Raw genomic sequence first — 20,597 nt, 5'->3', positions numbered from 1 at the left:
GGAGATGGCTAATGAGAGCTTTGGGGCATTTTTGAGCTGGCAGTTCTCAGGGGCCAGCAGCGTGGGCTGGTGTGATTAGTTGCCTTGATACTTGGCGCAAGACCAATCCCTCTTTTCAATATCAAGTTTCATAAGCGTGGAACAATAACAAATCATTATGAACCCTCTGGGAATGATGGGTGGGTGGTGGTAGGGATCCCCCCCCCCTCCCCGCCTTCTCTCCAATAAATCCATCTTTTCAGCTCAGGTACATTTTTTCCCGCTGTAAATAGGGAATGGCAAGGGACGGGTTGTGTCTCTGCAACTCGCTGTATTGTTAATCTGTTATTAGGCAAAAGTCTTAACACCAGGCTGGGTGCTCGGAGGCCTCATTGTGAGCTCGGGATGGAATTATGCATCATGAATAAAAACCGCTGTCAACATGCATTGGTTTCAAAACATTAGAGCATATGGTATGTGATTATCTGTATTGTCAAGTGCAATAAAGTGAATTTGGATATAATAAAGAATGTAATATTTTAGAAATTTGGTAATAAACTAAGGAAGGGATGACAGCTGAGGTTCTTTAAGGCCCCAGACACAAATAAATTGAAGTTCCTGGTCTCTGCAGCCAGGCAGCAGGATGGCCACAACATGGCTCTGGGTGTGCCATGATTTTCAAGTCGGGTACTGCTCTGCTGTCTCTCAGTTGCCTTCTCTGGAGAATACGGAGGTTCTAGCTCCTGGGTTTGATGACAGGAGCAGGTGGTGGCTTCTGGTGGAGACTGAGGCCTTGCCTTCTCCCCTGGCCTGCAGGGCACTGGAAGGTCCATCCCTGATCAAGTGTGGCATTGTACCAGGCGTCTCAGACCCAACTGTCAAGAGGCTCCTTCTCCCCTGGGAGAGTCAAAGCCAGTCTCCAGCTCCCTCTGCCTCCTCTTGGTCAATGGGGAAGGTGATGGTCCAAGCACAAGAGGTCCTGTGCAGCTTCTTCTCAGAGGCAGCCATTTGCAGGAGCCCACACCCCACATGGTCGATAGAGCGAGTCAATATAAGTAAGGAAACCAGATCTGCAGAGGGGCTCAAGTGCTCCAGCGTTTGACCAGGACAAGGAACTGTGCTAAGCTTCATGGGTATCGTCCTGTTTAAATGCTCCCCTACCCTAAAATACTAACATCCCCACTTTACGAGATGAGCACACTGAGGCACGGAGAGAGAGCTCACACAGCTGATTGTGGAACTAGGATTACAGCCCATGTCTGAACCCACAGCCCAGACTCCACTCACGTACAACCCACAAATAAGGAGGAGGCTCTTTCCACTCTTAACCTTTCCTACAAATAAGGGACCTCTTTCCGTCCACAGTTCACAAATAATAACCCCTGTTAGAAGGCCTCAACACAGGAAATTTTAATGTGCTGAGTTCCTAGGGCTTTGAAAGAATGTTCCAGGAAAAGAAAAAAGTGCAACCAGGTGATTTCTCTGTTCCCACTTGTGTCTGGCAGACGCTGGTCTGCATTTTTTTTTTTTTTTAATTTTACCTTAGCTTTGATTTTTGCATCCAGGCTCCAGCTAGGTGAGGTAATTCATCATCACCCTAGCAGGTGGCCTTGGCCCTGCCGTTGTCTTCCTCTGGGAAGGGCTCCTGTCCCAGCTAAAGTTTATTGATGAAGGCTGAGGCAGAGTTTGTTTGCTTTTCCTAACTCTTTTCATATTTCTGACCCAGGGCTTCACCTTGACCCCAGCTTCTGACTCCAGGACTTACCTTGACCCCCAGCTTCCAGGAAACCCTAGGTGGGGGCCTCACCACCATACCTGGCTCCTTCCTTCTCCTGCGTCTCTGGGGACTTTTCCAGTCCTACCTTCCAGTACTGGTCTTGTGTGCTGCCCGACCAGGCAGACTGTTTCATTATTAAACGTGAAGAATTGGGAGTCCCACCGTTGGGCCGGGCTGAAGAATTTTGGGTGGCTGGGGAAGGAGAAGACATTTAGTCTATTTCTTGCCCGAATACCTCTCTAACTCCCAAGACGGGGCGGGCAGAGTTTGAATAAACCCCTCGGGCCCAAAGATCTTAGGCCCCGATTTCCACTGGAGATGACCGCAAGGCGAGTTCAAATCCACCTCCAAATCTCTCGGTTTTGGCACCTCGGGATAGACCGCAGTAGAGCCGATCCCGCATTTATGCAGTCCGCATTTATGGATAGCTAAATAATTTTCAGGTCTCAGCTGGTGGCCCACTTATTCCAAGCCGTATTGGGTGAAGATATCCTTACGTAAAAACTGCAAGCTTGTACAGGGATGATGGCAGCAGTGTGCGTGCTCTCATTCAGTCCACAGGCCAGCCCTGTGAGGTCGGCATCTTTATTCCTGCTTTACAGGTGGAGACACGGGGTCAGGCAGGTTAATGGCTTGCCCAGCCAGTAATGCAGCACGGCCAGGATTTCAGCCACATCCTCTGCTTCAGGACTGGAAACTTCCCCGTGGTCCACGGAGCCTCACTGGGCTGACTTAAGAGGACGTGTTTCTCTTTCCCTTCCTCTCACCCAAAGCCTTTTGGGTAGGCTACCACGAGCCAGCCACCCTCCGATCTCAGAAGAGTTTCCTTTGGGCAAGAGAGACCGTGAGTCTCTGTCTCTTGAGTTTCTCCCCGATACCCTCGCAGAACCTGCAGAGGGGCCGAGGGCGAACGACGAGGAGATGCCCTTGCTGTACTGCCCAGGGTTCCCACCCACACCCACCCTACCCACTGCAGAGCGGGCGAGACTGTACTGAAGGCTCCTAATGATCTGTGAATGTATTAATCCTACTTTCTGTTAATTAACAATATGATAAAACCGGCATTTCCTAAGTCGTCGCTTAACACATGTTTTAGCAATTATGTACTTAGTGGTTTGGATTCAGAATGCTAATAGAATAAAATTTTAATGAAGATACGATGCTATGAAAAATGTATCGAGAAGAGTTCAGGTATTGCTGCCATTAACGTGTGGGGAGCAGGGGTCTCAGTTTGAAGGGTGAACCCCCACTCCCACCCCCAACCCGGTGCCTTCTGAGCGCTCTGTGGGCTGAGCCAGGAGGACTCAGGGGATCCTGGAATTGGCTGGTTCTTGACTCCCATAAATATCTCACCCGAAGGCCCATCCTTGAGGGTCCACACCCGCTGGCAGTCATGGGAGGTACTTACTTACCTCCACCCCATCCTCTGACTTTTAGTCCTTTCTGAAACCAAGGGATGGCTTCAGAACCAGAGTTCAGGATGCGGGTCCCCACCTTTCCTTCTAGAACAGACGTCTTCAACATTTTCTAATCGTGCAGAAAAAAAAATTAGCACACACCCCCAGTGTATCTTACTTAATTTTTAATTTCTTTACATGTACTACTATGTTAATGTGTGTGTTACAAACCTATGTGAAAATAATATGATAGGATATATTTGAAATAAGTCCTGCCTAGAAGTTTATTATTAAAATATTTTCAGAGTAATGTGATTGAATAGGTGTTTTCTTTTTTAAAAAAACTCTTGCTTTAACACTGTGATCCAGCTCTAAAGGAAGAATTCTAAGGTTAGCTTATTTTGGTACTTGGACTTAATGCCTGTCATAACTGAAAAATACACCCCACAAGATAAACGGATCCCAGTGGAAGAAGTACATTCGCTGTGCTGACTAAATCATGATACTAATTTTTCAATCCCATCCTCCAATTATGCAAAGGATTTTGTTGAAATTCAGCTTGTAAATTTCCATCTTCCCTGATGTCAATCAGTTTTTCACGCACACTAATCAAGTGTTGCATTTTTTATATTTTTAAGAAATGGGTTCAAAATCCACTAAAATCTTCATTAAAAAAAAACACAGTTTTACATTTCTGTTTCCAAGTTTTAAAAGCCTCTGGAGGATGAGAGCCTTCGTAGGCTGACCCAGTTATATCCTTTTTAGCAACGAAATCACAGAAGGATACAAATAGTTTGCAAACATTTGTTTTCCTGGTGCTTTCTCTACAGCACAAGTTTCTGTTGACAGGCAGGTTCCTTCTCACCCGCCGGGCTGCCCCTTGTCCCGTCTGATCAGACGCCTTTGGGGGCTTGGTGTGGCTGCTGAGGAGCCTTGCTGGCAGAGAAGGGTCAGCTCGCCATTTTCTGTCCGTGGCATGTGCTTGTGTTCTCGGCATTCCCTACAGTCGGGGTGTGTGTGCAGTGCCTATTTGCTCCTGAAAGCCAGATCTCACCATCTATACAGCCCTTGACTGGGCACATCTGAGGGGCATCAGGTGCCAGCCATGCCTACAGCAGGTGAGTAAATGAAGCGCCACTCTGACCTCACCCCCTTCGAAGCGTTTTCTTTTTCCTTCAGTGCTCTGTAAAATACCGTCCAAGACCCAAGTCGGTGATACACGGCTGCGTGGCTCCATGGGCACTAAGACCATTGATTGTGTCCATTTACTAAAATCAGTGAGGATGAAAGTATTTTTAATTTTTTTAATGTCTATTTTTGAGAGAGAGAGAGAGAGAGAGAGAGAGAGAGAGAGAGAGAGAGAGAGAGAGAGACGGAGCACAAGTAGGGGAGGGGCAGAGAGAGAGGGAGACACAGAACCCAAAGCGGGCTCCAGGCTCTGAGCTGTCAGCACAGAGCCTGATGCGGGGCTCGAATTCACGAACCTCAAGATCTTGACCTGAGATGAAGTCAGCCGCTTAACTGACTGAGCCACCCAGGCGCCCCAAGCTGAAATTATTTTTAGATGAAAAATAAAGATTAGGCACTGTGCTTTTTCCCTTTTCCCAATGTCTCTGGACCCTAACTGGACATCTGAATCACCTGGGGCAACTTGAAAACGTACAGATGCTCGGGGGCTACCCCAGACCTCACTCAATTCTGAGGGAGGGGCCCAGGGAGCAGTTGTTTTTGAAAATTCTCCTAAGAGGTTCTGATGTAGGAATCACAGCTGAGAGTCATTGTTCCAGGCCAGTGCCTCTCAGATTTTAATTTGCATGAAAGTCACCTGGAGAATTTGTTAAAATGCAGGTTCAGGTTTAGGAGGTCCAGGGTGGGGTCTGAGACTGCATTTTCGGCAAGTTCGCAGGCGCTGATGCCGCTGGTTGGTGTGGGTCACCGTGGATAGCCGCCTCCTGCCCCCTGCTTCTCGGCCCCCTTTCCCCCTCCGCCCACCCGGGACTGTTGTCTGGACAGCCGAGGAGCAGATCTGCCGCCCCAGCCAGGCCGCCTGGATGGCTGCTCTCAGCTTCTCGGAGAGATCTGGCCTCCAGATGTTAAGAACAGTTCTTTTAACGGCCAAAAAAATAAACTAGGCCAGCCCCTGCTCCACGGTGAATAAGCGCGTGTGTCTCGTGCAGAGGCACCGTGATGGGCAGCTGCCCGCCCCCAAACTGCAGGCAGGCTTGCCGGTGGCACGGCCAGCTGGAGTCACGGAGATGCGGGCAGAGATGACCCCCCCCCCCACTGCAGGGGGCGCAGAGGGGTGGCACGGCGGGCGCCGAGCCAGGGCTCTGTCAGTTGGGACTATTCTGAAACCATACCTCATAATAAAAGTCCTATAATTTGTGGTGGCATTGAAAACCTGCTTCCAAGTGGTGGTGTTTTGATGGAGTTCTGGAACGTTCTCTGAGGCCAGTGACCATTCCCCGAGGACGTGTCAGAAGGGAGGCAGGTGGGCATCTTGAGGAGGCCCCTGGGGAGGCTGAGGCTTTTCTGAGGGGTCCTGCGTTCCTAGTGGGGTGAGTTGGGGCAGGGCTACCTCCGACCCTTCCTTTTTCAGAGCAGGTTTTGTGGTCTGGGTCCGCCCCACCTTCCCCTCGTCTCCTTCATGCTCCCTCTTCAGAGGACACCAGAGAAGCCCCCTCTGCTTGTTCCACAGCAGCCAGACTGCAGGCTCCCTCTTAGAGCAAAGGCAGGAGCAGCGGTCAGGGCAAGGGCCAGCGTCATCACACTCAGGACGTGATTTTTGTTTTTACCCAAAAGGATGCACTGTAGGGTCTTCTTAAGTAAGAAGACTGGGAATTTGTCACATGATTTGTTTGACCTCCCTCTGTCCTGAATCTCTGTTCCCGCTGTGAGAGTTCGTGAAGCACCACGGACATCTCTCTGACCCCCCTCTCAGATGAATTTTAATAAATGAGGCTCAAGGCAGAGGGCCAGTAAATACACATGGAGACAGAGGCTGGGATAGGGAAGAAGCCATAAGAAGTCTCGTTTGATTGGCGGGTGAGGACAGCTAACCTCTCACAAGTGTTTCCAAGCAATCCTCCTAGCTGGTGAGGTAGATTTATTATTTGTCTCACGGAGGATACTGAGGGTCAGAGTGGTTAACTAACCTGCTCAAAGTCACACAGCCAGTTATTGCTGGAGCCAGGATTTGAGCCCAAATCTACCTAGATCCAAAGACCAAGCCCATTTACACACACACACACACACACACACACACACCCTCCTCAGGGGGCACATGAAGATAGTTGAAACTCACCTTACCTTCCAGTGAGCTCACTGCATGGGTGGGGCCACAGGGTATCAGGAAAGGTGACAGGTTTGAAACCCACTCTTTTGGGGAGAGCCTGGGGCTAGCAACCGAAATGCCCCTGTGGAGAAGAGCTTCCAGCCAGTGCCCCATCTCTCCTGAGCTCAGAAAGCCCAGGGACTTAGAAGCCTTGAAGGACACGTTCTTACGGGTAGCCCATCGAAGCCACCCGAGGCTCTGCAGTTTCCAGAACAGACGCGGAGGCAGCGCGTCCTCGTGCCCTTGCTCCAGCTGCGCGCACGACCTCAGCCTCCTCCACCCCGCTGGGCGCGCCCTGCAGCCCTGGCACCTTCTGCCGGGGTCCTGATCCGAGCCAGTTGTCTAGCGATTTAATTTGGTGAATTTACCACTGCGTCCCAGAGTTTATATTGGCACTTAACAGCAGTAATATGTGTCTCTCTCGCCAAGAACTGACTATTTTCCCAACCAAGATGGAACACCACGCACAAAAAAATAGGTTTGTGAACTAATCTGCTGTCCTGACAAGTGTCATTCACAGAATCACTGCTACGGAGCGCACTCAGAATGAAATGAGGTGGGGGTTGTCTGGCCTGGATCACAGGTGCATTTTTCCCCTGGGTTAACAAGAGTCTGGGATGAGACACCCCTCCCCTGCAGCCGCAGGCGCTTTCAGACCACACGATCAGTACTCATGGCAGGTTCTCTCGAGGAAAAATGGTTTAGGGATGGTGGGAGGGGTCTCTCTCCCTCCACCCCACCCCTCTCTCCCTCCCTTTTATCTCCCCTCCCCTCCCTCTCTTCCTTCCAGGGTGTTTTTTCACCTCACCACCACCCCATTGTAACGTTCTCTAGACATGCATATAATTTCCCAGACTCCAGGAGGTGCTCCCCATCAGTAAAGTAGACATATAGATATATGTACCTCCCACCCCCTGAGTACCCGTTTGGAATTCTAACGTAGAACTTAGTTGCTTTTGTATAAGGATTTGGTAAACCGCTAACACCCCTGGGGGTAGAAGCAAGATCAGTCATTTACACTCTAGTATGAACTGGTCTCCATCCCTTCTTGAGTCTGGGACACAGATGCTGCTTCTTTGCCCCAATCTCCCCCTACCTTGGATAAGGGCTGGCCATGGGGCTTAGAGGTCCAGCTCTCCGTGAAAGGGATATCAGAGGCTTCTTAAAACAGCTTTTGTCTCTCCCTTTATGTTAGAGGGAAGCCTAGAGATCCTCTCTTCTTTTGAAACGTTCAGGATTCTTTTTTTACCAAATGATCCCTACTCGACTCATCCTGAATTGGGAAACATGGAGCAGAGTCGGGCTTGGGTGGCTATCAGAATCACCAGAGAACTGGTTAAAATGCAGATTCCTGGGCCATGTCCACAAAGCCCACATTTAGGAGGCAGGAGAGCCCCAGAGGCTGCATTTTTAATAAGCCCCTCGCCCATCAGAAGGCTGGCATAGGACCAGATCAAGAAACACTGGCGTGGGAGAGCGCGTCACTTTTCACTACTGGCTTGGTTTATGGTCTGGAGGCCTCCATAAACAGTCCTGAGGTTACCTGTAACTAAAGCCTTCGTGAGATGCGTGCTGGTTCACGGTTGGCATCTGAATTTTAGAAAGTTGACGCTCACATTTCAAGGTCGGGTGTTGGCTCCGGCACCCTTGGGCTGAAAAGGAAAGGAAAGTACCTTTCCAATGGAGAAATTGGCTCCCCTGTAGCAAATGCCACCGACATAGCTTAATATTAATTTAGGGAATTCAGTCGTGTGCAGTTTCTGCGCAGTAGATTGGAAACCTGATAGTGCGGTTTTTGTCATCTGACTTCCCACACACCTGAGATCGCTTCCCTCGCCGGGCCCGAGTTCCCCCGCCCCCAGCCCCCAAAGGTGGCTGGAGAGGCGCAGGTGCGAGCTGGCTCTCCAGGTCCCTTTCCCCTCCTGATTAAGTGGTGTGTGGGAATACTGGAGGCCCGTGTCGATTCTCACCGATCTATGCCTCGCCCGCGCTCGAGCCACTTATAATTCCCCACAGCCCCAGCCAGGCTCTGCAAGGCAGAAAGAAATATGACCAGGCAAGTTGAGAAAATAAATTAAACTAAGTGTCAACTTTTCTTGTTTCTCTCCTCATTATTAAGAGATGGAATGGGGCTCGTTTATCAAGCAGGGGGAGAAATTAATTGACACGGCTTTAATATCATGATGTCTGGCGTGTCTGGTCACATTCCTTCATTTTTTGGAAAGGCATTTTATTATAGTTTACAGCAACCAGCTGCCAAACTACTGGTGTAAACGAGGAAGCAGGTGCACGAATGATGCCACAGCGGAAGGGCTGTGGTGCCACCCTGAAGGGGCCATGGCGGGAAGGAAAGGCCTGCTTAGAAAGGGCCCCAGAGGGGCAGCCTGTTGGCTTGTGTGGAGGAAGAAGGGTACGGGGCAGGTGAGAGGGACGTCAGCAGACCTCTTGAATTCAGCCATCTGCCTCCGGTGGCCTTTTGGCCCTGAAAGTCTTTGTTCTGACCAGCCCCGAGGCTGCATCCTGCCTCCATCACGGGTCAGTGTGCCTGCCCCTGTTCTTTGTTCTTAATCAGTCCAGAGAAGGGAGTGCCACGCTGTTTATCCCTCCAGGGCGGCTGACTCATTAGGGAGGCAGTTTGCTGCACGAAGTCTCCAGCCTGACAACCAAACCCTGTTTCAGGCAGGTCTGTGGGCAGGGGCTGGAAACGTTCAGAGAAGGCACTCACCCTGTGTCCATCCTACACTGGCTTAGGAGCGCGCCGGGTTGTCTGTATAAGAGTCATCTTCGTCGTGTGCATCTGAAAAACCTCAGTTTTCCCTTCCCTGCCTTTCTGTTGACGGCTGCAGCCGGCTCAGGCAGCAGAGGAAGCAGGCAGGTAACTGGAATGGACGAGCGCATCTTCCCCGCCTCCCCCCTTACGCTCCTGCTGGGTTGTTAGGATGAGGTGCCGTTGCCCATTGGGTAGGCGTTCTTGTAGGGAAGTGTGACAGGACAGGCTCTAAGAGCCAGGTTGCGGGACAAGGTCAGACTCCTGATGTAGAGCGACCCGCCTTCATACGAGGAAGTCCTTCATCTGTAAAGTAGGAACGTTCCTGTCTCACAGGAGGGAGCTGTGAGGACTGAGTTAACGGCCACCCAATAAACGCAGGCAAGCTTTCTCTTTCTCAAATTATCATGAAGAGTAGGGGCTGGAAATAAGTAACCGCCTTTGGGATACCAGACGTTAATAATTGAACGAGTCCCATCCCTGGCTTGGTGGGAAATGACATTCTTATGTTACAAAAGTCCAGATTACCGCTCGGGTGTGAGAGCGGACGCAGCTGGTACTGTCACCCCACCTTTTGCCAAATACCTCATGTCTGAAACGCTCAGGAAACTCTAATGACAACTCCGAGTGGATTTCTCTAACATCCGGGTAACGTGCAGCCAGTGTCCCAGGGTGGCAGTCGGAAACAAGGCGCTTCTTTTGGAAAGGCAGCTTGTTTTTCTCTTGGAACAGATCCATCCTCCGAGTTCTATGTTTCCAGGGCGAAGCCAGGGCACGTGAAGCCACCCACCCTGCCACGGCAGGTCATCTCTGCTCCTCTTGCCCGATGGACGCGTGGGGAGGGGGGCTCAGCCTTTCTCCATCCAGGGTTCCGGGAAAACCCCTGGAGGCAGATGAAACTGATTCGCCAAACCTGCTGTAGCCCAGGCTCTTCTGGTGACCCAGAAATGTTGTGAGCTGGGGATGGGGAGCACAGCGCGAGATGACAGGTCGCTAACTGACACACAGCTAAGTGGTGGTTGACCCACAGAGCATGTGAAGCACCATGCCTCGTAGCCTAGGCTCTTGCCCTCTCGAGCCCTAGGGCCACCACATCCCTCTTGAACACTTACTGACCCAAGGAAGTCCCTGACGTCCTGCTGTGGCTTAGTAGCCACGTGTCACCAGGGATGGGTCATTTAAAACAATGCCAAGCAGTTGAGCAAAATGACGATGGCAGAGCGTGCCCCACCTCTCGCGGGGTTGCCATGGAGACCAGGTAGGATGATGTATGAGAAGCATTTTGAAACCAGAAAGTGCTCCCCACGCCCAAACCCAAGAGACTTGTATTTATACTGAAAGCAGCCCACGGGTCCTGCCACTTCCTCCAACACTGGGTTAGCGAGAGGGGGAGGTTGCGTGAGTTATAAATATACTTGCGTACACATACCTCAAATTCCTCATGGGATATTCTGAATAAATTTGACAGTCTGGGTTTTTTTTTTTCCTCCCTCATTTTTTTCCCCATTAACCAAGTGTGTTAACTCGAGACTTGCATTGATTTTCGCTGAAGATGCATTAGGCGCCACACGATTGCCTATTAGTGTTCATTGACCTATATGATAAGAGAAGAAAATTATTTTGGGGGCGAGGAGGAGGCCAGTCCCATCTTTCCCTCCCTGACCTAAAAAGGAATTCTTTGTAGGTTAACTGTCAGATGTTCCCCAGTACCCCCATCTGTAGCAGGTCATTTTCGTTGTGAGGTATCTCGTTTTCAGATTTCTATTCTCTTTCTGTGTGTGTGTGTGTGTGTGTGTGTGTGTGTGTGTGTGTGTGTGTGTTCTATAGCTTTGTATTATTCAAATGAATATTCAGTTTTGTTCATTTGAATAAGAGAGGGGGAAAAAAGGTTTGACTGTTAAATGCTTATCTCTTAAATAGAGCTTTACTTGTTACTTTCCAATAATAGCTTCATTCAGGAGAATGCTGGAGAATTTCATTTTCAAATGCGCCTGTCAACTCCTACCCTATTTATGTCCATTTTAAACCCTTTTTGTTTGGAGTTTCATCCTCCCGACCTTTTCTTCGTGCCAGTTTTGCTGACTCCTGGGGGCCCTCAGATGTGGGGGTGCTTCGTGAGAGGCTGAGCAGGTGTCATTTTGCTGATGACAGGTGAGAGGGTCCCTTTGGTGAACTAGCCTGCTGTCCCCCCAATTTTGACCCTTCGACGCTGTCCCCCACACGGTTGTCAATCCCTACGGTTCCTCTTTGTTCTGAATGGCAGCTTGAGTGACTTTAAATACCTACAGACTTCTCTGGCTTCAGGGTGGTGCCTCCCCTTAGGATCAAGGGAGATGGGAAACCGAGCAGGGGGGATCACAGGGACACCCCCAGAGGGCCCTGATGGAGTGTGAACCCTCGTAGACTCACCATGGATCAAAGTCCTTGCCTTGGCTGGGACCAGAGTAAGATGCCCTGTGCCCTCCCCCCCACCCCACCCCATGCATCTGTCTGCTTCTTTTAGAAGCCCAGAGAGGTGAAGGGACTCTCCAGGAATACACAGCTCATTATTTGGTCCTTCCTTTTTTTGAGCAAGGATAATTCCGTGTCTCCTTTACCTGGCTGTTATGCCTCTACCTGGTAGGCTTTCATGAGCTACCATTTCTGATTCTCTGCGGGGCTCTCTTTTGGAAAAAATGGGAGGAAAGTAATCAGTCCTTCCTGCCCCTTCTCAGGAAGAATCAGACTTCCTGAGTCTCAGGTAGGATCTGTACATCTGGCAGACTGTTCAAAAGACTATGATGCCTTGAAAATATTATGCTGAGTGAAATAAACCAGACACAAAAGGACAAATACTGTATGATTCTACTTACAGAGGTACCTAGAGGAGAATGAGGTTGCCAGGGACTGGGGGAGGGACAAATGGGGAGCTATTGCTTGCTGGGTACAGAGTCTCAGCTCAGGATGGTTAAAAAAAAAAAGTTCTGGAAATGGATAGTTGTGACAGTTGCACAACATCATGGACATACTTACGGCCACTGTAGCATACACTTAAAAAATGGTTACAATGGTGAATTATATATTATGTGCATTTTTACCCAATAAAAAATTTAATTTCAAGAAAGAAAAAGTCTTGGATGTCAAAAAAGGATTTTTCCTACCCACCACCCGATCCTTCCCAAATTTCTAACCCTGCTGTCTTTTCACTCTGTTTAATTTATTTGGGGGCTGTTCTCCACTGAGTTACTAATTCATCGTAAATGGTAATGCACCTCTGAGAAAAAAAATGATTATATGTTAAGGAATAACATTTATTGATAATTAAGTGTTTCCTGGTTTCTCTGCTTTCTCAAATGGAATAAATAAATATTTTAGACACAATCAACTTTGTTTTCTCTATCCGGGCCAAACAAGGTTGTCGAAACGATATAGATCTTTAAAATACTGCAAATGAGTCTTGACATCACTGAATTGTTATGCATCCAAGGTACATAGGCTTGAAATCCAGACTCTCTCCTTTGATCAGGAAAATCATTTTTGTGATACTCGAGTTTTGAGTCCTGTGGGGTTAGGGAAGGGACCAGCAGGGAGAATATCAGAGTCAGAATTTGAAATGATGCAGCGAGTCCTGCCCCCACCCTTCCTGATGCAGTCTGCATTTTAATTCCTGTCTCCTACCTCTGTCACACCTCTCCCCGACTCTGAGTGGTGGCACAGAGTGGGAAACTGGCGATACAGGGAGCCCCGAATGATACTGGGCCTGGAGTTCAGACCGTGGTTTGCACAGCGGACCAGGAAGGCATGGGTTGCAGCAGAAAAGCAGCTTCAGTGGTGGTCATCTTGCCATCATCACCCCAACGGTGACTTGACTTACCCTGGGCACTGTTCCAGGATCAAGTACCCGTGCTCAGCAGCAGGCTGGCTGCAAACCAGGCTGTCCTCTGGCTTGTGGAGCGGTGCCCTTGACTGGCACTGGCTTCGTGTTATTTCCCAGTGGCACGGATGGGTTCGGTTCATTTGTCCACACTCTGTTACCTTCTATCCAGAGCACATGCTTGGCCCGGCAGGGGGAGGTCACGTGTGACCCACCTGTGTGGGGGCGGCGAGACCTGTAACCTGGCTGTACTAGCTTCTTGAGGCTGCTGTTAGAAATTTCCAAAAACTGGGTGGCTTACAGCGACAGAAACTTGTGCCCTCACAGTTCTGGAGGTCGGATGTCCACATAGGAGGTGTCAGCAGGGCCACGCTCCCTCTGAAGGCTCTCAGGGACACTTCCCTTGTCACTTGCAGCTTCTGGTGGCTCAGGTGTTCCTTGACTAGTGACTGCATCACTCCAGTGTCTGCCTCCGTCTTCACATGGGTTTCTCCCCTCTCTGCCTTCTAGGTCTCAAATTCCCCCCCTCCTTTCTCTCCTAAGAACACCTGTCACTGGGTTAGGGCCCGCCCTCATTCTTGAGATCCTTAACTTAGTTATGTTTGCAAAATCCTTTCTTCCAAACAAGGTCCCATTCATAGGTTCCAGGGGTTAAGACGGGGACTCATCTTCTGGGAGTCACTGTTCAAACCATTACGTTCATCCTCATTTGCAGGGAGGTTTCCCCTGAGTACCAGCCCGTCCTGGCTTGCGTAGGCATTCACGTGTTGGCGGGGTTTAGATACAGGCTAGAGAGGTGACCTTCAAAGACACATGAATGTCGAGGTGACCCGCAGGCTACACGCAAGGGTCGTGAGGGAGGGGCGAGATCCGTTCAGCAGAGACGTTCTCGTTGAGTGGGAACCTCAGACTTGTGTCACTTAGGGAGCAAATTGCCGTAGAAGAAGCACGTTGCCTTGCTGACCTCTGCATACTCAACCATGGAGCACAGGGGGGAGCCTGCAAATGCAGAAGGGAGGGCTGAGTCCGTCTCGAAGGGAGGCAGTGATGCAGAAATGGTTCGTTCATCCAGCCACCAGCCCCTCAGCACTCTCTGCGTGTGAGGGGCTCTGTGCATCCCGGGGACCCAGAGTGAGTGAAGCCCCAGCCCTGTCATCGTTCTTGAAGCCCCGCTAGCAGATTCCCCCATCATCTGCCGTGTACCCTTCCCTCCCCTGAGCACCTTTTGAAGGGCACTGCATCTTAACCCTTCTTGAGGGGCCCCTAGCATCTGGGTCTAGGAAGGTGGGCAGAAGAGAGGGGGTTAACCAAAATGACACAGGTCCCCCGTGTGCTGAAGGGGTCCCTGCCTGGGTGATAGGCTTACCTGATGGTTTTCACACTCCTTTGAAGGGGGCATAGGGAGCCAACACACCAAAGCCTGAAGAGGAATTACGTGAAGGCTGCCTCTGGGCGTGGCTCTCGTCCTGCTCTGTGAACGACAGATGGACCCCAGGGGCCAGAGAGGAGGAGACGCCCAAATGAGGGAACCCAGAGAACGGCGTTGTCCCTGTCTCTACGGGGACCTGGTTTGGGGCTCAGGGTTGTACACGTGGTGAAAGGTTTTTTTGTTGGGCCTCATTTCCAACAAAACGTCATTGTGCCTGAGGACCCAGCCTCTCCAGGATGATGCTGGGGAAAACGTGCCAACTTTGAGCCTCTGTAGCACATACTTATGTCCCCCTGATGGTACATCTGACCCTCAGCCATTCGTGTCTACAACAGGCTGGGATGTGTGCTGTGGAAACACTGGCCTGGTATTCGGTGCATAGTAATAAAATATATACCCTAATGAAGACTGTGACTGCCATTTGTGTGGTAGTCCCAGCTCCCTGTTTTGCTGGAAATTGTTTCAGAGTAGACAGTGGCTGTTTCCATTCCTCTCCCTAGGAATTCTCTAGATCCTACAGCAATGATGTAGGAGCTCAGTGTTTCATCTGCCTGTCCTCTGCTGTTCCTTAGACAATGTGGTGGTGGAGCCGGAGAGGAGAGACCTAGAAAGGACCAGAGAGATGCCCTCTCCACCCTGGGTTTCCAGGACCCAAAGTCAACACACAAGCTTGAAAAGGAAACACAGTCCTGATATAAAAGTAGCCATTTTGATTTTCATGTTCCTGGTTGGTGGGTCCAGGTTTGTGTTTGGCCAGGCTCCTATCTTTGGGGATGGCAGTGTCTTGGCCAATTTGAGCTGCTATTGCAAAGTACAATAGCCTGGGAGGCTTATAAACAACAGAAATGTATTTCTCACCATTCTGGAGGCTGGAGGTCCGAGATCAGGGAGCCAGCATGAGCAGGGTTTTGGTGAAGTCCCCCTTCCCGGTATAGAACGGCTGTCTTTTCACTGTCCTCACACAGCAGAAAGCAGACAGATAAAGCAGGGTCTCTCACATCGTTTATGGGGGCACTAATCCCATTCGTGAGGCCTCCACCCTCATGACCTACGTGCCTCCCAGAGGCCCTGCCTCCTAACACCGTCACCTTGGGTTAGGATTTCAACACGTGAATGGGGGCGGGGGGGTGTGGGCACAACCTTCAGTCCATAGCAGAGAGCCTTGCAAATCCTGATGGGCGTGGGGGCTGTGACCTGAGGGTGGTCGGTCTCACCACCTTAATCTGCAGGTGCGCAAACTCAAGGCGCAGAGTGGGGAAGGGGCTTCCCAGGATGACACATAAGTTCATACGTGCAAGGTCAGGTCTGCTGCGACCCCCCCACCCCCCGCATTAGGATGTCTGCACCTGTTGCATGCATTCCCCCCGGTGTTAGTGCTCACACTATAGCCGCGTTTCATCTGAGGCGGGGCGCCGTCCTGTGAGTGGGTCCATGTGTTAAAGCAGTGCTTTCCGAGTGGGGTCACAGATGGGGCAGCGTGCTGGAAGGGCGGGAGGGGCAGTCGAGAGCGACTCAGGATGCTGAGCAGCGGTCGCCTGCCAAAATTCTTCAGTACAGCTTGTCTAGCAAAGCCGGTCTCCAGCCGAGTAAATACAGTGGATAGCTGACGGGCTGACAGCAGGCATCAAACAGTCTTAAACTGCCCCAGATCCGCAGCGCTTTGGAAGCAGCGGTAGAAAAAGGATGCCTGCGCAGAACAGAGGCCTGAAACTTTTAATAGTTTCTTCCAGGCCTCAGGATGTCCTGATGAGGTATTAGAGGAAGTAATTCAGGAAGAAAAGGACAAATAACCACCTCCGTCTGGAGGCCGACCCAAGGGCTGGCCATTCCAGCACGGAAAGGGCAAGCGTGGCCCCGCAGTGATCCCCGCCCCCGCTCTGGGTAGCCCACCCACCCGCCTCCACACGCACAGAGCCACAGGGGCTCTGACCCTTGTAAATAACAGACGAGTAAATTTCTTGTTTGCTTCCGGGCAAATGTAAACCACACAGCGCCCGCCGCACGGGGGTGAAATCATTAACTTTTCCTCACTGTCAGAAGGGTGCTCGCTACAAATGAGAAGTCATTTCCTCAACCTGGAGGCCCTTCCCAGGGATCCGGCCCCCTACCCTCAGATCAGGAGCCTGTCACTGCTGCAGGACATCAAAGGAAAACATGTAGCCGGCCAGAACTGAACTCACCACCCCTTCTGTTCTTGTGTTTTTGTTTTTCCTTTTTCCTTTAGGGTTTGGCTTTGTCACGTTTGAGAATGAAGATGTTGTGGAGAAAGTCTGTGAGATCCATTTCCATGAAATCAATAATAAAATGGTAAGTTTGCAGGCTACCATGCATGCGATGCCCCCCTTTCCCCCCCCGTACACACCTTTGTCTTGCACGCTCCTGTAGCCCACGTCATCATGCTGGAGGGTGGGCAGGGCGGGCACCTTCTAAGACTCTGACGGCTCAGCTCTGGGAACGGCAAGAGTTGGCGAACTTTCAGCGAAGGGCCGAGGGATAAATATTTTCAGCTTTGCAGGCCACGCGGCTGACTGCCACAGCCTCTCAGCTCCACTGTTGAAACGCAAAAGCGTGTGCAGACAGTACCGCACGAATAAGGCTGTGTATCAGTAAAGTTTTGTTTATGGACACCGACACTAAAATCTCATGCAGTTCTCACGTGTCACAAAATATTTAGTTTTGTGATTATATTTTTACCATTTAAAAGTACAAAACCATTCTCGACTCTTGGGCTGTACAAAAGCCTGCGGTGGGTGGGTGGGGGACCACATTTGGCCTGTACGTTCTAATTTGCCAACTCGTGGCTTAGGATATGTGTTGGCTGTTTGGCGTGGCTTTTTGAGGGCGCGTATACTGGGTAGGAAGTTTACCACCCAAATTTGTTCTCTCTTTGGGCCCTGCTGGGTAATTAACATTCTCCCTTTCTGACCAACTGGCTGGTTTTACCCTCATGAGTGCCTTCTTTTCGTACCTCCATTTGGCCCTTTAAAGCTTCTTTTCCTGGGAAGGCACCCTCAGCAGGGAGGAGGTGACGACCATGGCTGAGTTTGGGGAGCCAGATAGGCCTCCAAGAGGAATGGCCACCAGAGGGTGCCATACTATGTACTGAATGTGCACATTGGCTGGCTCCAAGTCTCAAATTCCTTCAAATCGAGTAGGTGGGTGCGAACCCCCCTTGTTGTTGGTTCCAGAAATCTGGGAGCTCAGCAGGTGTTTCTGGAGCCATCAGCAGGACCTTTGGAGCCAAAATATTTTGGTTGGCCGGCAAAGCCTCCAGCCCCAAGAGAAGAGGGAGGGCAAATTTGTTTCACTTGCAGCTGTGACTTTGATATTTTCTTCCTTTAGTCAAAACATTCCTTGCTTCTGAAACATGCATTCAGATATGCATTGTATATTGGTCTGATATGTGTTCGCTGACTTTAAATTCAATAATAGAGCTTTTAGTGGGGATAAGATCAAAGCAGTCTGCTTAGCATGTGGTGCTACAGGCCTGATTCAATATTTGACTTGCTAATTTTTTCCCAGGGCACTAAAATAATATTGTTCATATTGTTCCTAGCCATCATATGCATCTGAAATGAAAACACTGGGTTTTTTTGCATACTGTAGGTTGGAGGTGTCAGCTCAGGCATTAAAATGGTACTGGGGAGATAAGTGTGTAGGAATAACACAGGACCCTTCATAGACGTTCTCTGTACCCCCTCCCCGCAAACTCGGCGCCTTCCAGTTGGTACCTCTCTCTTTTGGTAGGTTGCTACTTGCTGTTTTTAAAACTATAGAGACGGGGCTTAAAAGGAAACCTAACTCTGGTACCCAGAGGCCTCGTTTCTCCTAGCCAGGCTCACTGTTGACACGCTCCGCCGAGGGCCGCTTGGGCAGCGGAGAGCGAAAGAGGCATCCGAGAGCACTGGCAGGCACCTTCCCATCCTGCCAGGATTTAACGGCTCATCGGGAAGGCCCAGTGTAGACTGGCGAGAGACTGTGCTATGTGCTGCCTTGAATGCGTATGTGAGGCCCTTCCCTATAGATTGCTTTCGAAACAAGCCTGAAACACAAGTGAGAAAGGGATTTATTCTCCTCACTGTTCCAGTGGGGAGACTGAGGGCCGGGGGATCTGCCCCAGGGCTCCCCAGGCAGTAAAGGAACATAGGTCTTGAGCTTACTGGCTGCCAGATGAACTATACAGATAGTTGTTTTGAGCTTGGGGGTGTGAGGACAAAGTCCCAGATGACACAGGGGGATGGTCAGAAGGTAAAGTTTCAGTCCCAGCAAGATAACCCCTGGCCTGGCTTGAAGCAGGAGACGTTTGTGGCCCTTGTCCCCAGTCGTTTCGCATCTGTCACCCTCTTTTCCACCCAGCTAGAGGCTGACTGTGGTAGGTACAGGGAGTTGTGTTCATCCTGTGATGGTTTCTGTTTTCTCTTGAATCTGGGGCTCGTACTCGTTCTTTACGGGGATAAGCAAAAACGGAAGTAGCTAAGAGGAGGGGGTGGGTGCGGAGCGGTGAGGGTCACACACAGGCTTGGAGGTGTCCCTGCAGTTGCCCAGCCCTGCCCCACACCAGTCACCGGCTCTCAGGGGGGATTTTGAGGTGCTGGAGGAGGCTTTGATAGATCAGGAGGCCTCGCCGAGCTCCAGGGCAACGGGGCCTGTAGTGACCGCCTGGTGGGGTCGCCGGGCCCGGGGGAGGTCTGAGCACGGTGCCGCACAGGCTCGGGCTCGATAAACTTGAGCTCTTGCCACCAGCCACGTGCTAGTCGCTGAAAGGACCTCTCCAGCAAGCCGTCCTTCCCTGAAGAAGCCTGAATCCTGAATTGCTCTGGATTCCGTGATACCGGTTTCTACTCCTGAGGCCCACGGACAAGGAAATGAATGTAAACCGTGCTATGGGCAGAATTCAGATGACGGACTGCAAAGACCCTGAGAGCTCAGACTGCCAAGCAGAGACGCAGACAGTTGTTAGAAGGTCCACGGGAGTGTTTTGTCAGCCGGACTGTGTGTGACGCTGTAAAGACCCAGCTCCTGGAACCCTGGCCATCTCTGTGAATTCTGCAGGGACAGGTTACCACGCCACCCCAGAGTGTGCCTGGAGCAACCATTTTCTCATGTTCACAGATAAGAAAGGTCTCACCGCGGATGAGTCACAGAGATAGGACTTGAGTCCCCATCTGCTCCTTCTTAACCCAGTATCCCTGTGGCTGGCACTCAGTGGGCCCTGTGTCGGTAACTGTGGAATGAAGAAAGGATTACAAGAGGGACCATGTGACAGGGAGGCACGGCATAATTCCCAAAGCCATTTCCCATCTAATTTGGTTGGCGAGTCTCTTGGGCATTTTTAAAAAATGAGGGCCCTTCCCCGGCATCTGAGAGCCAGCCATCGGGAAGCTGGGATCACGGGAATTTGCCCCCATTCCCGTAGAGACCCTCCCTTAAGGAGGTCACCTCCATGGTGGTGGTGGCAGGGCACGACCCTCCTGCACTGAGATCCCGCAAACAGCCAACATTTTTTAGTGCTACCTACATACACACTCGGCTGAGAGCTTGCTTTAGGCACCTCTTCTCTCCCATGCATTCTGTTGTAGGTACTGATTATTATCCCCATTTTACTGCAAGTGAGCAGTGAGGCAAAGAGAGAAGGTGAGCGATTTTCCCAGGGCCAAACACCCAGCAAGTGGCAGCACCAGAGTTCAAACCCAGAGAGCTAAAGTCCAAAGCTCACATTTGTACCCAGTAGGCTAGCACCCCTTCCAGGCATAACGGGGCTTTAAAGGCCCTCTAGCTGGGCTACAGCCTTCCAAGATCCCTGACCACCCCTCCCAGTCAGCCAGGTCATAGCCCACGGGACTCCCGTGTTCTCCTAAGAGAAGGGCGAAGATGATGGGCTCACCCAGGGCCAGATTCCTGGCTGGGGTGAAGGACCAGGCTTGGGCATGAGGGGTCCCTGTCGACCACGACAGATTTCCATGCCTCTTCCCCCAGTGCCCCAGAGGCAGGTGAGCCACAGGTATGGTGGCGGGATGGTGCGGGGAGGGTGCGGGGGGGGGGGGGCAGCTGGCCGCCACCT

General features: G+C 50.9%; 1 protein-coding gene across 11 annotated transcripts in view; it reads left to right on the top strand.

Annotated features, from left to right (window-relative positions):
* The window catches only part of MSI2 (musashi RNA binding protein 2), a 394,348-nt gene that overhangs the window by 297,544 nt on the left and 76,207 nt on the right, over positions 1-20,597 (top strand). For all 11 annotated transcript variants that reach the window (XM_023244138.2, XM_023244144.2, XM_023244146.2 and 8 more), the window contains exon 8: positions 16,761-16,843. In XM_023244138.2, coding sequence (XP_023099906.1) covers positions 16,761-16,843 — 83 coding nt within the window. The remainder of the gene's footprint in view (positions 1-16,760; positions 16,844-20,597) is intronic.

Source organism: Felis catus, chromosome E1 (assembly GCF_018350175.1).
Source record: "Felis catus isolate Fca126 chromosome E1, F.catus_Fca126_mat1.0, whole genome shotgun sequence".
Taxonomy (NCBI): Eukaryota; Metazoa; Chordata; class Mammalia; order Carnivora; family Felidae; genus Felis; species Felis catus.
Note: the sequence above shows the minus strand (reverse complement) of the source record. Positions and strands in the feature narration are given on the sequence as shown.